The sequence below is a fragment of the Monodelphis domestica genome, chromosome 4, assembly GCF_027887165.1.
Source record: "Monodelphis domestica isolate mMonDom1 chromosome 4, mMonDom1.pri, whole genome shotgun sequence".
NCBI classification, from domain to species: domain Eukaryota; kingdom Metazoa; phylum Chordata; class Mammalia; order Didelphimorphia; family Didelphidae; genus Monodelphis; species Monodelphis domestica.
The window spans coordinates 232,961,282-232,974,800 of record NC_077230.1 but is presented as its reverse complement, the minus strand read 5'-3'; the positions used below and the strand labels follow the sequence as shown (position 1 = coordinate 232,974,800).

At 40.9% G+C, this 13,519-nt stretch overlaps 1 protein-coding gene across 1 annotated transcript; it reads right to left on the bottom strand.

Annotated features, from left to right (window-relative positions):
• Positions 1-238: 238 nt before the first annotated feature.
• LOC103095791 (tripartite motif-containing protein 43-like) lies at positions 239-12,336 on the bottom strand. Its single transcript, XM_007494725.2, has 7 exons — positions 12,227-12,336; positions 8,957-9,359; positions 8,583-8,690; positions 4,192-4,473; positions 2,190-2,212; positions 1,935-2,032; positions 239-1,133 (listed from the first exon to the last, which is right to left on the bottom strand). Exons 2-7 carry the CDS (start codon positions 9,353-9,355, stop codon positions 853-855), a joined length of 1,191 nt encoding a protein of 396 aa, XP_007494787.2. The 5' UTR covers positions 9,356-9,359; positions 12,227-12,336; the 3' UTR covers positions 239-852.
• Positions 12,337-13,519: the final 1,183 nt, after the last annotated feature.

Genomic DNA, 13,519 nt, shown 5'->3' with positions numbered 1-13,519 from the left:
AATCTGGACCCAGACAACTTTCTAGCTGTGTGACTGGGTGCAATTCACTTAACTAACCCCAATTGCCTAGTCCTTGTGGATATCAAGAGGTAAGGGGTCAAAAAAGAAAAGACAGAGAACATATTGAGATGTCCAGTAGGAAGTTGAAGATGTGAAACTAAAAGTCAGCAGAAGTTAAGGCTGGACAAATAAATCTGAAAAACATCTGTGGGAGCTGACGAGATTATGGAAGGTGATTAGAGGCAAAAGAAACTGGACCCTTGAAGAGTTGATCAATTTTTTATTAAGAGGAACTCCTTTCTCAGGAGTTATGTGGCAATTACTTTGAATAATTCTGAAGCACTACAAAAAATCAAAGTTTAATTAGATTAGACCTGACTGATTATTTCTGCCAAGGTCCCCACCACCCCATAGCTTAGAAACATTGAATAAAGTTTTCAAATACACTTGTAAACTTCCCCCCACCAAATGTTTATTCATATACATTGTGTGATATTTTGTAAGAATCAATCTGTGGCACAACCTGTGTGTCGGGTACCTGAGGTGAGAATCAACAAGTCTTTCCTTTACTCCAAAGTCCAGCACCCATTTCCCATCAATGATATCCCAAGATGGAAATGTAATAGGTGGGAGAGGGGGGAAGGCAAGCTTTAAAGCTTATTTTCTTCAGCAGATCACATTTGTTCCAGACATAGTTGAAGTAAGGAGAAGACAATACAAGATTCCACTAAGTTCTTAATTACCAAAACTGACATTTTACCCTGATACACACGTAACTAGTGAACAAGTGGAATATAGTTTCAATACCCTCCTGAAACTCTGTCCTTAGTTTGCCCAGGCATCTATCTGTTCCTAATGCCATTCTATTGAGGGTTTAGAAGGGTAATTGCTAATCGAGTTCTCCCTTTCAACTGGCACACAGTAACAGGCAAAGATGGGATCTTCTTGCTCTTCTTCAGACATGCCATCCATATCCAGTCGTGTAAAAGACAAATCCATCCCATTAATGTAGTGAAGACTTCCAGAGGTATAAACAGCATACATCTGACCTGAGGAAGTATCTGCGAAAGTGATAGTCCTCTTTCGGTCATCAGTAAATTCATATGGATAATGGCACTGCACCCGTCGAGATTCTGCAGAGAAAACAGAGGCTGGGTACTTCAGTGTGCCCAGTGTCAACTAGAAATGGGCTGGGCTCTCTACTGCTGTGTTCTACGTGTGGTCCCCCTGAAGTGGGGTAGGAACAACAGTAGGAAGGGGAAAGAATGTTGTTTCCAGATACCGATTGCTCTTTCTAGCCCCTATAACTGCCATCTAAGGTTGCATGAAATTAGATAGGTTCTGCCAATAGACCTCTTTCTTCACCTTTGCCAATACTTCAGAGGCCCCAGCTCTCCCAGTCTAATTAGCTTCCCTTGACCAAATAAAAGGATGAAAATAGCAAAAGGTCTAAAGGTTACTGGCCAACTAATTTTAATTTCACCTATTACCCATTGAAAAGGATTGTTTGCTCTTGGTTTAGACAACACCTGTGGTTTTCTCCAGGGAAGGAAGGGTGGAATAGAAACTCCCTCTTATTTATGCAGATTGGTAAGGATCCATCAGTTTACAATCTTTGGTACTTTGACCACAGGTTCCTGGATAGTCCAGAGATCCAAGATCAGAAATGAAAAAGGTACAGCATTTGCTCCTAAGAAGAAAGACCAGGGGTAGCAAGGTGGTTCAGTGGCTAGAGAGCCAGGTCTGGAGATGGGAGGTCCTGGGTTCAAACCTGGCCTCAGACACTTCCTAGCTATGTGACTGGCTAAGTCATTCAATTCCAATTGCCTAGCTCTTACTGCTCTTCTACATAGAAACCAATATTTAGTATTGATTCTAAGATGGAAGGATTAAAAAAAAAAAAACCTGAATAGACTCAAAAATCTGACCCTTACCTTGAAATCTCTTCAGAAATTTGGTTAAATCCATGCAGTAAGAATGGCTCAGAAATGGTGTGAAAGGTTCTGGCTTTTGAAGCAACAGTGACTCACTCCTATAGGAGTAGAGATATTCAGTTACCACTCTTCTCACCAGAGGCACCTGTGTTTTCTGTGGCCTCCAAAGACCTTCTTATCCTGTTTTAAGCACAGCTAATAACTTGACCCCACTTTCCTCAGTGTCCCATTTATTATTTTCCCATGCAAACTTACTTGCTCAGTGTATTTCCTGCATCCTAGAAAAGAAACAGAAAAGTGTAAAAATTGCTAAGTTTCAAGGCAAAATTCTGAGACATAATCCTCATCCTATCTTCTGGCAGTTCCTTCACTTATATTTGCTGTAAACATCAACATATCTTACTTATTTCACTAAACCAAAATTGGGAAATGCTGAAATCTGGACAAACATTTTAAAATAATGGACAGAAATGAGAAGTTCCTTAATTAACAGCTGTGCTGTTAACATTTATCAGAAAGGTAGGTACCTGTCTCAAGTTCCATCCCTAGGCCGGTTGAGCACCATCACATGGCAAAACATTCGAATATTCATTGGTTTTGCAAATGAGATTTTAAAAGGATAGTTTGCTAATGGGTTTTAATTAACTTCATCTCCATAATAACCTGGACCCCACCAATGTCTTTTATTCTAGGGGCTGCCTACCGGTTTGTCTAAAGAATCCAAACAGGAGAAGTAAATATTTCCAAAAGTCAGCCCTTAGAAATTCTAACAGAAATGCAATCCTCAGGCAAAAATGTCTGGCAGGCAGATATCTGAATTCTCTTCCTTTCTGCCAGGAAGGCCTTAATCAGCATAAGACAGATTTTGGAAGTACACCTTGGGGGCAAAAATGATGGAATTAAACACTTGAGTGCTTACAAAATGGCCATCACCAGCTTAGGTTTCTGAAACAAAAGTTTCCAGGGGAATAAGACCCCTCCTGTTTCCCTTCTCAAGGAACTTAAAATCTACCACATTATAACAAATTCATAGATAAATATGTAAAATGTACAAGAGGAAAATACAAACACTTTGGGGTTGGAAAGTGGCAAGAGGGATAAGTAACTTTCTCTGGTAAACAGATGACATCTTAGGTGGAAAAGGTATTTCATAGCAAAAACAACTTATCTTTAATTTAAAGAGGTGGCTAAGAGAACAAAGTCCAAATCAATCTTTAGACACTTATTAGCTCTTCTTAACTTGACAAAATTGAGGTAGACAACTGTAAAACAGGAATAATACCAACATACTTCTCAGGGTTGTTGGGGGGTGGGGGAATGGGATGATATTCTTGCAAAGTACTTTGCGAATATTAAAATGATAATAGAAATGTTAGCTATTGAAGGGAGCTAAATAAAGGGAGAGCCAACAACTAGGAGTAGCAGAAGTATAGAAAAGTTCCATTCACTCCCACTTCCCCCATAGCCAGTTTCTCCAAGCAGATCTGGAGAATAGAGCAGATTGAATCCTGATTAGGAAATTAAAAAAAAAAAATTTGTAATCACAGCAAGCTATTTTTTTTCCCCCAGTCCATGTTGGAATGGGGGCAAAGATACATGGCTGTTCACACTGGGGATGGATTTGGCACACCATGGAGCACTCTAGCCAAGGGAGAGGCTACGTTCCAGAAGAGGCCTGAGATCCAGAGCCTAACTTTTAGGGGAACGGGTGGCAACTGGTAGCTCTCCATTACTAACCAGTTATGGATCATATATCAAAGTATGACTCAGGAGGAGTGCTGTGCACATTTCCACTTGGGAGGTGCTAGGCTGGGTTTCTGTTTTGCTCCATTTTTATTGAGAGGTGCCAATTTGGACTTGTTGAGTTTGAGGTATATGTCCTCTTTGACATGCAAGAAGGCAGTTGGTGATAGGGGACTAGACCAAAGGAAATGGAAGAATTTCATATCAATAAATTTTAATTACTTTCTTATCTTCCATCTTAGAATCAAGATTGTATTTCATTCCCAGGCAGAAGAGTGGTAATGGCTGGGCAATAAGTGTTAAGTGCCTTTCCCAGGATCAAGCAGCTAGAAAGTGTCTAAGGCAAGATTTGAACCCAGGAGCTCTTGTTTCTAGGTCTGCCTCTCAATTCACTGAGGAGCCCACAAACTGCCCGTACATGGAACAATTTTAAGGCAACAATAAATTACCCTTGGCTGTGGCTCTGTAATTGTTTCACCACTGCCTAGAGTTCAACCCACTAAACTGCTCTTACCTGCAGCAGTTCCTTATCTGGCATCTGAGACTTTTCTTCCAGTGCTATGACCATTTCCCTTAAGTCATTCTTGTGTTGGGACAGTTGGAAGTTGCTCATCATCTTTTTCTCTCTGTTTTGGATTTCTTGCTGGACCTCATGCTCCTTCAAGTGCTCAAACATTTCATTCTCCTCCTCATCCAGTTCCATTAGACTGTGGACTTCTTCCTCTTCATCACTCAGGAAATCACTTATTTCTTTAAATTTTTCCTGAAACGTTTTTCTTGGCATTTCTACTTGTTCCTATAGTGATGCAGACTCAGATGTTAGTTATAGGGGAGGGAAGAGGGGAGGGAGACAACATGAATGTAACTTTTGTGTAAGTTTGTTATTAAAATAAATGTAAAACTAAAAAAAAATTGAAAGTATACTCTATTAAAACAGGACTTAGGAAACCTGATTTTAAGTTCCTGTTCTTTTATCAATAAGCTGGGTGACCTGGGAAATGCAATTTAAACTTTCTGGCCTCAGACCTTTTGTAAAATCATTTAAATTATATTTATTTAACATTTTTAAATTTCAAATTCTCTCCTCTCTCCCAAGAAAGCAAGTAATAGTTGTTATACATGTGAAGACGAGTAAAACATTCAATGTTAGCTATGTTAAAACTTTCCTTAAAAAAAAAGACCCCCAAAATACTTCAATGTATACTCAAGAGTTCATCAGTTCTCTTTGGAGGCATTTTTTATCCCAAGTCCTTCAGAATTATCATGGATCATAGTATTAATTAGAATGGCTAAGTCTCTCACCATTTACAATATTTCCCTGTTTCTGCTCACGTTCCATTCTTGTAAAATCTATTTTCTGATGGGAGTATTTGTTTGTGTCTCTAAACCCTGTCATGGCACCATTTATATCCCTCTCATTTAATAGTTTTTATTATTTACTAAATAAAGATCAAACCATCTTGTCTGGCATTTTAAGTCCTCTATGATCTGGGCCCATTTAATATTACTCTTCCCCAGATGGTTGAGTTTACTCTCCACTTGATAAAGGTTAAAGGATATAAACAGGCAGCTCTCAAAGAAAGAAATCCAAGATGATCAGGCATGTTATAAAGGTTTTCTTTTTCTTTTCTTTTAATTGGAGAGTAGAGGTGGGAGGGAGAGTGACACTGGAACTGACAATGCCTCTACCTCTATAGCCATCTCCTCTACCCTTACGTTCTGTCCTAGAATCCATATTAAGTATCAGTTCTTGGGTAGAAGATTGGTATGGACTAAGCAATTGCTGGCAAGTGACTTGCTCAGGGTCATACAACTAGGAATTGTCTGAGGTCAGATTTGAACCCAGGTCCTCCCAACTCCAGGTCTGGTACACTGTGCCACCTAGCTGTCTCTCACAAATAAAATAACTCATAGAAGACTAATCTTAATTTCTACTTGATACAGTTACTAAAAGCAAGTATATGAGGATAATATAGAAATAATTAGTGCTACATTTATTTGTTCAAGTAACTCATTATTCTTGTGGGAAAAATGGAGATTTATGAACTAAATGAAGACAGAAATAAATGCATTTAGAAATAACTGAATAGCTGGATCCAAATATTCTTATCATATTATTACTATTATTTCAATGATGCTTTACTGTCAGCCAGATGGAATGCTTCTAATGAAATAGTTTTTCTCAAATATAGGAAACTGAATCAGATTTATAAAAACAAGAGCCATCGCCCAATTGATAGTCAAAGGAGATGAACAAGCAATTTATAGAATATATCTATCAGTTACATGAAAAATGCTCTAAAATCACTGACTAGAGAAATGCAAATTAAAACAACTCTGAGATACCATCTCACAACTATGGGAAGTGACAAATGCTGGCAAGGATGAGGGAAAATAGATACACTAAAGATCTATTGAGGGGAGACATGAGAACAATTTGGAGCTATGATTTAGAAAGGTTATAAAAGTGTGCAATATCCTTTGACCTAGCAATACCACTACTAGGTCTGTATCCCAAAGAGGTCAAATAAAAAGGGAAAGGACCCATATGTACATAAATATTTATAACACTTTGTGGTGGCAAGAATTGGAAAGAAAGGGAATGGCTTATCAATTGGGAAATAGCTGAATAAGTTGTGATGTATGATTGTGATGCTATAAGAAAGGATGAGGAAAGTGGTTTTAGAAAATGGCAAAACATGGAAGTGTGTTTTGCATGACAATACATGTATGACCCAGATGAAATTACTTACCATCTCCAAATGAGGAGAGGGACTAGATGGAGGGAAATGATTTGGATCTTACAATTTTGGAAAACATTATGTTGAAAATTATTACATGTAATTGGGAAAATAAAATATCTCGATTACAAAAAAAAGAAAGGAAAAAAATAGCAGTCTATATGAACTGGTACAAAGCAGAGGAAAGAAGAACCAGAGATCAACTATGAAAGACTTGGCTACTCTGGATCAATACAATGATTAGAGAAAATTCCAAAGGATTCATATTGAAAGAATGTTATTTCAACTCCAAATAAATTATGTACTCAGTGCAAATTGAAGTTTAACTCTCTCACTTTTTTCTTTTTTCGGCAGTATAATTAATATGGAAAAATGTTTTGCATGATTTTGCATGTATAGTTGTATTGTGTATCTTCTCAGTGAGTAGGAGATGAGAGTGAATTTGGAACTCAAATTTAAAGTATGTTAAAAATAGCTTTTTTTAAAAAAGGAAATGAAGGTATGAATGCTATCAGTATTCATAAATTTGCAGGTGGCAAAAGGCTGGGAAAATTAATACAATGGATGAAGAATTAGGATCTAAAATATTTTGATGGCTGGAGTTTGGAAAAACAAATCCAATAAAAATAAACTCCTCTACTTGGTTACAAAAAAAAAATAATTAAGCTTTCCATGGTTAGCATGTTAGGAAGGCATGGTGAGGTGAGACCTTGTCTGAAAAATATTTGGGGGGATTTGTATGATGAAGCAGCGAAATGAAACTAATGACACAATATTGGGGGGCTGTAAGATATAACATAGGACTAAGGACAAGTCCCTCTGTGGTCAGACCCTATCAGACCTTCTAGAGCAATGGTTCTCAACCTTTCTAATGCCGTGACCCTGCTATACAGTTCCTCATGTCGCAGTGACCCCAAACCAAAAAATTATTTTGGTGGCTACTTCAAAACTGTAATTTTGCTACAGTTATGATTCAGATTATAAACACCTGAAATATGCATTATGTATTCTCATTGCTACAAATTGAGAGGTTGAGAACCTGTTCTAGAGGTTCTTCAATTCTGTGCAACATTGATGCTACCCACACCCAGAGCAAGGTAAACAAGATGCTAAAAAAAAACTTTGAGGGGGCAGCTGGGTAGCTCAGTGGATTGAGAACCAGGCCTAGAGACGGGAGGTCCTAGGTTCAAATCCGGCCTCAGCCACTTCCTAGCTGTGTGACCCTGGGCAAGTCACTTGACCCCCATTGCCTAGCCCTTACCACTCTTCTGCCTTGGAGCCAATACACAGTATTGACTCCAAGACGGAAGGTAAGGGTTTAAAAAAAAACAAAAAACTTTGAATCCAAGTCATATGAAGATTGATTGAAAGAACTAGGGATGGTCAGCTAGGAGAAATAAGACTAGAGTAGAGGGGGAGGTTATATATATAACCACTGTGTTCAAATGTTTAAAATTTCTCTTTTGTCTGACTCCAAGGAGCAAGGCACAGGAAATTGCAAAGAAGTCAATTCAGACAAATTCAGACAATTCAGTCAGGCAAAACTTCCTATCAACCAAAGCCGTTGAGAGATGGAGGTTTGCCTTTCCTTTGAGTTCTTTCAGCAGAGTAGATAACCCCTTGTCATATTATATTACAGTTGGGATACCTTTCAGTTATGTGTTGGGTTAAATGAATTTCTTTTTTTTTTTTTTAAACCCTTACCTTCTGTCTTGGAACCAATTGGCTCCAAGGCAGAAGAGTGGTAAGGGCTAGGCAATGGGGGTCAAGTGACTTGCCCAGGGTCACACAGCTGGGAAGTCTCTGAGGCCAGATTTTAACCTAGGACCTCTAGGCTTGACTCTCAATCCACTGAGCAACACAGCTACCCCTAATTTAATTTTTAAGTTCCTTCCAATTCTATCATTCTGACTTCAGAAACCTGCCACATGTTTGCCCACCATGGTGATTCTAGAGGGTTTGGGGCTAGGTGACCTAGCTTGGTAATTAGGAAGGGCAATACAACAGATCTCTGTTGTATAGTTTAGCAAGCAACATAGGGTTTGGAATCACTTAGGTCTTTTGTATCTGGGAGGGTTAATAATGATGAAGATCTACCTCTCTGGAAAGATACATAAAGGATATACAAACTATTATTGGGGAAGACGGAGCCAGATATACTTACTGTCCACAGGACAGCCCATGTCCGAGGTACCTTCTTCTCCTCTAGTATCAACTTCTGAACATCTTTTAAAGTTTCACGTACAAGTTTCATATTCTCCTGGAGCTTTTTCTGCAAGAGAAATGAGTGAAGAGCTCCAGCAAAGAGCAGGGATGGAAATATTCAGGAGGCTTGGGAGGTTAACACCATTTGTTTAAGGAGTCCTTTAGTTCTCAGCTGTGAGAATTTAGTCCCTTAAAGGAATAAGCTAACACTGGAGGGGGCAAAACGAAGCAGGGGTGGGTGGGCAGAGGTACTACGAAATCCCCTGGGACATGCCATTACTCCATGGTTCCTCATCTCCCAGTGTTAGCATTTCTAGTGTCCTAGCTACTCACCCTGTAGTACCCAGCAGCTGCTTCTATGGGCTGGATCGTGTGAGCCTCATGTTCCTGGGATTGTGAACAGGATACACAGAGTAAGGTCTTATCATCCATACAGAACAGCGTCTGAGCTTCCAGGTGTCTGTCACACTTGCTGGGTCCCTCAGACCTCTGAGCCCGTCTGCGGTTAAAAGCATATTTCCTTCTCCTCATAGCTAGTTTAAAAGCTCTTGACTGGGAGACTTTCCTGCATTCAGGGCAGGAGAAAGACCCCGAAGCTTGGCTGGAGTCATCAAGACAAGATTGGCAAACCCTGTGTCCACAATCCACAGTCACTGGGTCTGTGAGAGAGGCTTGACAAATGGTGCAGGTAAACGTATCTTGGAGACCTTCCTTCATCTCTTTAGAAGCCATGAATCTGAGCAAGAAAATGAATCAGTGTAAGACTGGTGGAGACCTTTTTCTCAAGCCCTCAGCTGCCATCCCTTCTGCAAACAGCCAATTAAGAACAAAAGCAATGCCTTGTCCCAGGCCTACAGCTGAGAAGGATAATCATCAAGGGTAACCATCACAATAAGCTTCAAGGAGTAATCCAGATTATAGAATCTGACAGCCAGGAACACCCTCTCTTGAGAAAATGGGGAGAAAGGCCAGGAGAGAACCCCAAACAGGGGAATATTGATTTGGGAAGGCCTTGACCCTAAGCACGGTCCACCAAAATTCAAACAAATACAACAAACATTTTGTCCCCGTGACTCCTATCTTGACTCTCATTTCAGAGACAGGAGTTTGGACACTGTTTATGGTTTATAACCATCTGAAGACTGAACAGGTTCTGACAGAACAATGAGTTTTTCCTCAATTTGTCTCTTTTCTAGAGTTCCCTAGGATCCAGAGATAATCTACCCATTTCTCCCCTGTGTGGGGTCACTCGCATATGTTAGGTTAGAGACAGCTTCTAGCTATTCTGGCCAAGCGGGTCACTAAGTGCAAAACAAGGCCCACCCATGTGAGGTTTGGGCCTTCAGACTTTTGTGAATGTCCCAAGACTATCCATGTCACCATACTCGGCCCCACTGACCAGGACATTCCAGGGAGTGTCCATGAGCTAAATGCTACTGTTTCCTTGTTGAAAATGTGTTCAATGGGAGGCAGCTGGGTAGCTCAGTGGATTGAGAGCCAGGCTTAGAGACAGGAGGTCCCAGGTTCAAATCTGGCCTCAGACACTTCCCAGCTTTGTGACTACCCTGGGCAAGTCACTTGACCCCCATAGCCTACCCCTTACTACTCTTCTGCCTTGGAGCCAATACACAGCATTGATTCCAAGACAGAAGGTACCAAGATGCAAGGTAAGGGTTTAAAAAAGAAAATGTGTTCAATGACCTACAAGTGCCACCGTATTCTACTCCAATACTGAACTTGAACAGAATGCCTAACAAATCCTCATGTATCCAATTATGTTGTCTGTCCATCTCAAAAATACCAGGAGATACAACTGACCACTATCACTCCAAAGAGTCATTTCCACACATTTCTCTTGAAATTAGTAGACAAAATAATAGTTATCTGTAGTCTCTTCTGGAGGGCCTACTGAAACAGATGTTAAGCTGAGGAGGAATAGTAGAATCAGAAGCAACACTTGAAAAACTGGAAGAGAAACTGTCTGGGAGGTGGGTGTATGTAGTAGTCCTATTCGACCTAAAGGTCCAGAAAGTAGAGAGTAATTTGAAGAAAAGGTCATTGAATTCACTGTGCTGCAAGCAGTTTCTGTTAAATGGTAGGAACAAAAGTCAGGTCTCAAGGGGATGAGAACTTGAGATGGGAAAATGGAAGGAAAACTATTTTAGGAACGTGGTGGGGAAAGATGGGAGACTGGAGGTTGGCAGTTTCCACTCTAATATCTTTGCCAAGAAAACTGAAGGGGATGAAGAAGGTAGATAATTGAGGGACCAGGAGGGAAGGAAGAGGGACGCTTGATAGAACAATGATGTGTCTACTTACAGGTGCACATGCTGATTGCCCCAGAAGAAAGTCTCGGCAGCAGAGAAGATGGCATTTCTTGACTGTACTCCCAGCACCTAGCTCAGTGTCTCATAGTCAATACTTAATGCTTTTTTTTTAATCTAATACTACATTACTAAATTTCAGAATAAGAACTTGCTTCCATAAAACCTGAACAAAATTACATAGAACCTGACAGGGAATTTTAAAAAGGAATCTCTATTGTTTTTTTTTAATTGTCTCCAACTTTTTCCAATATGAAATCCAGCCTTCCCATCACCTTGTTTTGCTTTCTGTGCTGTTTTTTTTTTTAAACCAGGACCTCCTGGTTTTATCCACTGAGGCCCCCGGCTGCCCCTCACTTCTTCCTGCTACTCTTAAGAGGTCAGTAAGAGCTTCCCAAGATGCCATCATTTGCAGCTGACTCTGTAAGTGCCAAGTGTGGATGGGCACAAGAGACAAGCTCTCTGGTCCCCCCCCCCTTGCTTTCCAGGAGCAAAGCTGGAGGGGTGGACACACCCTTTCTGGAAACAATAGCCAGGATGGATTTAATTGCCTTCCCCTAGTTGGAAAATAATTATCAACCAGGAAGGCCACCTAGGGATAGCCTGGAATGCCCTGCCTCACCCTCCTCGCAATACTTCAGAAACTAACTTCCACCTACAGGATCTATATATCTAAATGGGAAGCAAGCAGGTGGCTCAGTGGATTGACAATCAGACCCAAATATGGATTCAAATCTGACCTCAGACACTTCCTATCTTTGAGACCCTGGGCAAGTCACTTAATCCCCATTGCCTAGTCCTTGCGGCTCTTCTGTCTTGGAACCAATACACAGCATTGACTCCAAGATGGGAGGTAAGGGTTTAAAAACAAATAAATTTATCCCTGTAATTCTGTACATACAGTTGTCTTTATGGGGACTCTAGGAAGGTACTGGGGCCAAGACAAGATAATAAGGGTTGTTGTTTACATAGTCTTAAAGTTGGCAAACCAGTTATCTCTACTTGATCCTCACAATAGAGATCAGGTAAGGCAGGGGCTAGGGTGCTTCCGAATTTAGGCATGAGAAAACTGAAGTTGAAAGGATGACCAGCCCAGGCTCACACACTGGGTCATGGTTATGAGGAAGCATTTGAACTCGGGTCTTCATGACTTCAAAGCCCCAAATCTCTCCCTTCTGCCAATAAAAAGAGTAAGCAGTGTTCTCTAGAGAGTACAACTGGCTTTGGGGCCAGCAGACCTGGGTTCACATTCAGTTCTCCCACTTACAGGGAAACCTACCTGGAGTAGTGTCTTTGGCTGTTCCTTTGGCTGGAGCTGGAGAAGTGGGTTCAGAGCGGGAAGGTTCTCATTGGACTCAGGGCTGGGTTTTTATAAGCTTTTCCCGGGCAAACCCTCCCCTTCCTCATTTACATTAAGTAACCCTTCAGCCGCCTTTCAGTGCTCCCACCTGGAAGCAGCTCCAATCAAGCATTCTACCCAAGACCCTGAACCTGGCCCTCCTCCAGGATTGCCAGGATTTACACCGGATGTTTGTTCAGGACCTGCTCCTAGCAAACTGTTCCCGCTCTCTTTCCCCCAGTGGAATGTGAACTCCTTGAGGCCAGGCATTTTGTCTTGTCTTTCTTTGTATTCCCAGGAGTTAGCCCAGTTTTTGGCCCTGAGTGAATACTTAGGAAATACTGGAGGATGAGGCTTAATTCCTCTCTCCCAGACCTCCCCTCCACACCTCCTTCACTCTTTAATCAAAGTACTCATTTCTAAAAAGCAAAGAGGGAATTTAGTCATTTGATCAATTAATCCTTGCCTGTCTCAAGAAGTGAAAAGAATTCAGGGCTGGGGATGCTTCAGGCTTTAAAGTAAATCTTCAGATCTGGGGAAGCTTCAGGCTTTAAAGTAAATATTCTCCAGGGCAGCTGGGTGGCTCAGTGGATAGAGAGATGGACCAAGAGACTGGAGGTCCTGGGTTCAAATTTGACCTCAGACACTTCCCAGCTGTGTGAACCTGGGCAAGTCACTTAACCCCCATGGCCTAGCCCTTGCCTCTTCTGCCTTGGAACCAGGTTTGTTTCTAAGATGGAAGGGATGGGTTTAAAAAAATGAAAATAAAGCAAAAATAAAACATAGGCCTGGTTATATATCCTACTGACTGTACCCAGTCAATCAATAAACACATTAAGCTAGTCCCCATCTGAGGTGGATTGTGGATTCTCACTGGAACAGGCTCAAACCTGAGGCTTTCACCTCCGAGCTAAATAAAACTGGGGCATTACTAAATCTCTCCAAGCTACAAGTTTGGGGACTTCTGGATCTCACGTAGACAGGGCATAACACTAAATTACACGACCCTATAGTGAACCTTTTGCCCATCACCAGACTAAACCTTCGGAATTTTGTGGGATGGAAAATAAACTGCTCTATGGCTTTAGCTTTTTTTCATTTGCTTAATGTGCAATGTTGTATGGCTTGTCAGAAACTGTCAATATGTTTAGTTTTGCTGATTCTCTGCCCCTCCCCCCTTCAAGTTTTGGAAGAAATGGATCCCTGAATGAAAGAAGGGAAAAGTGCTGTTTT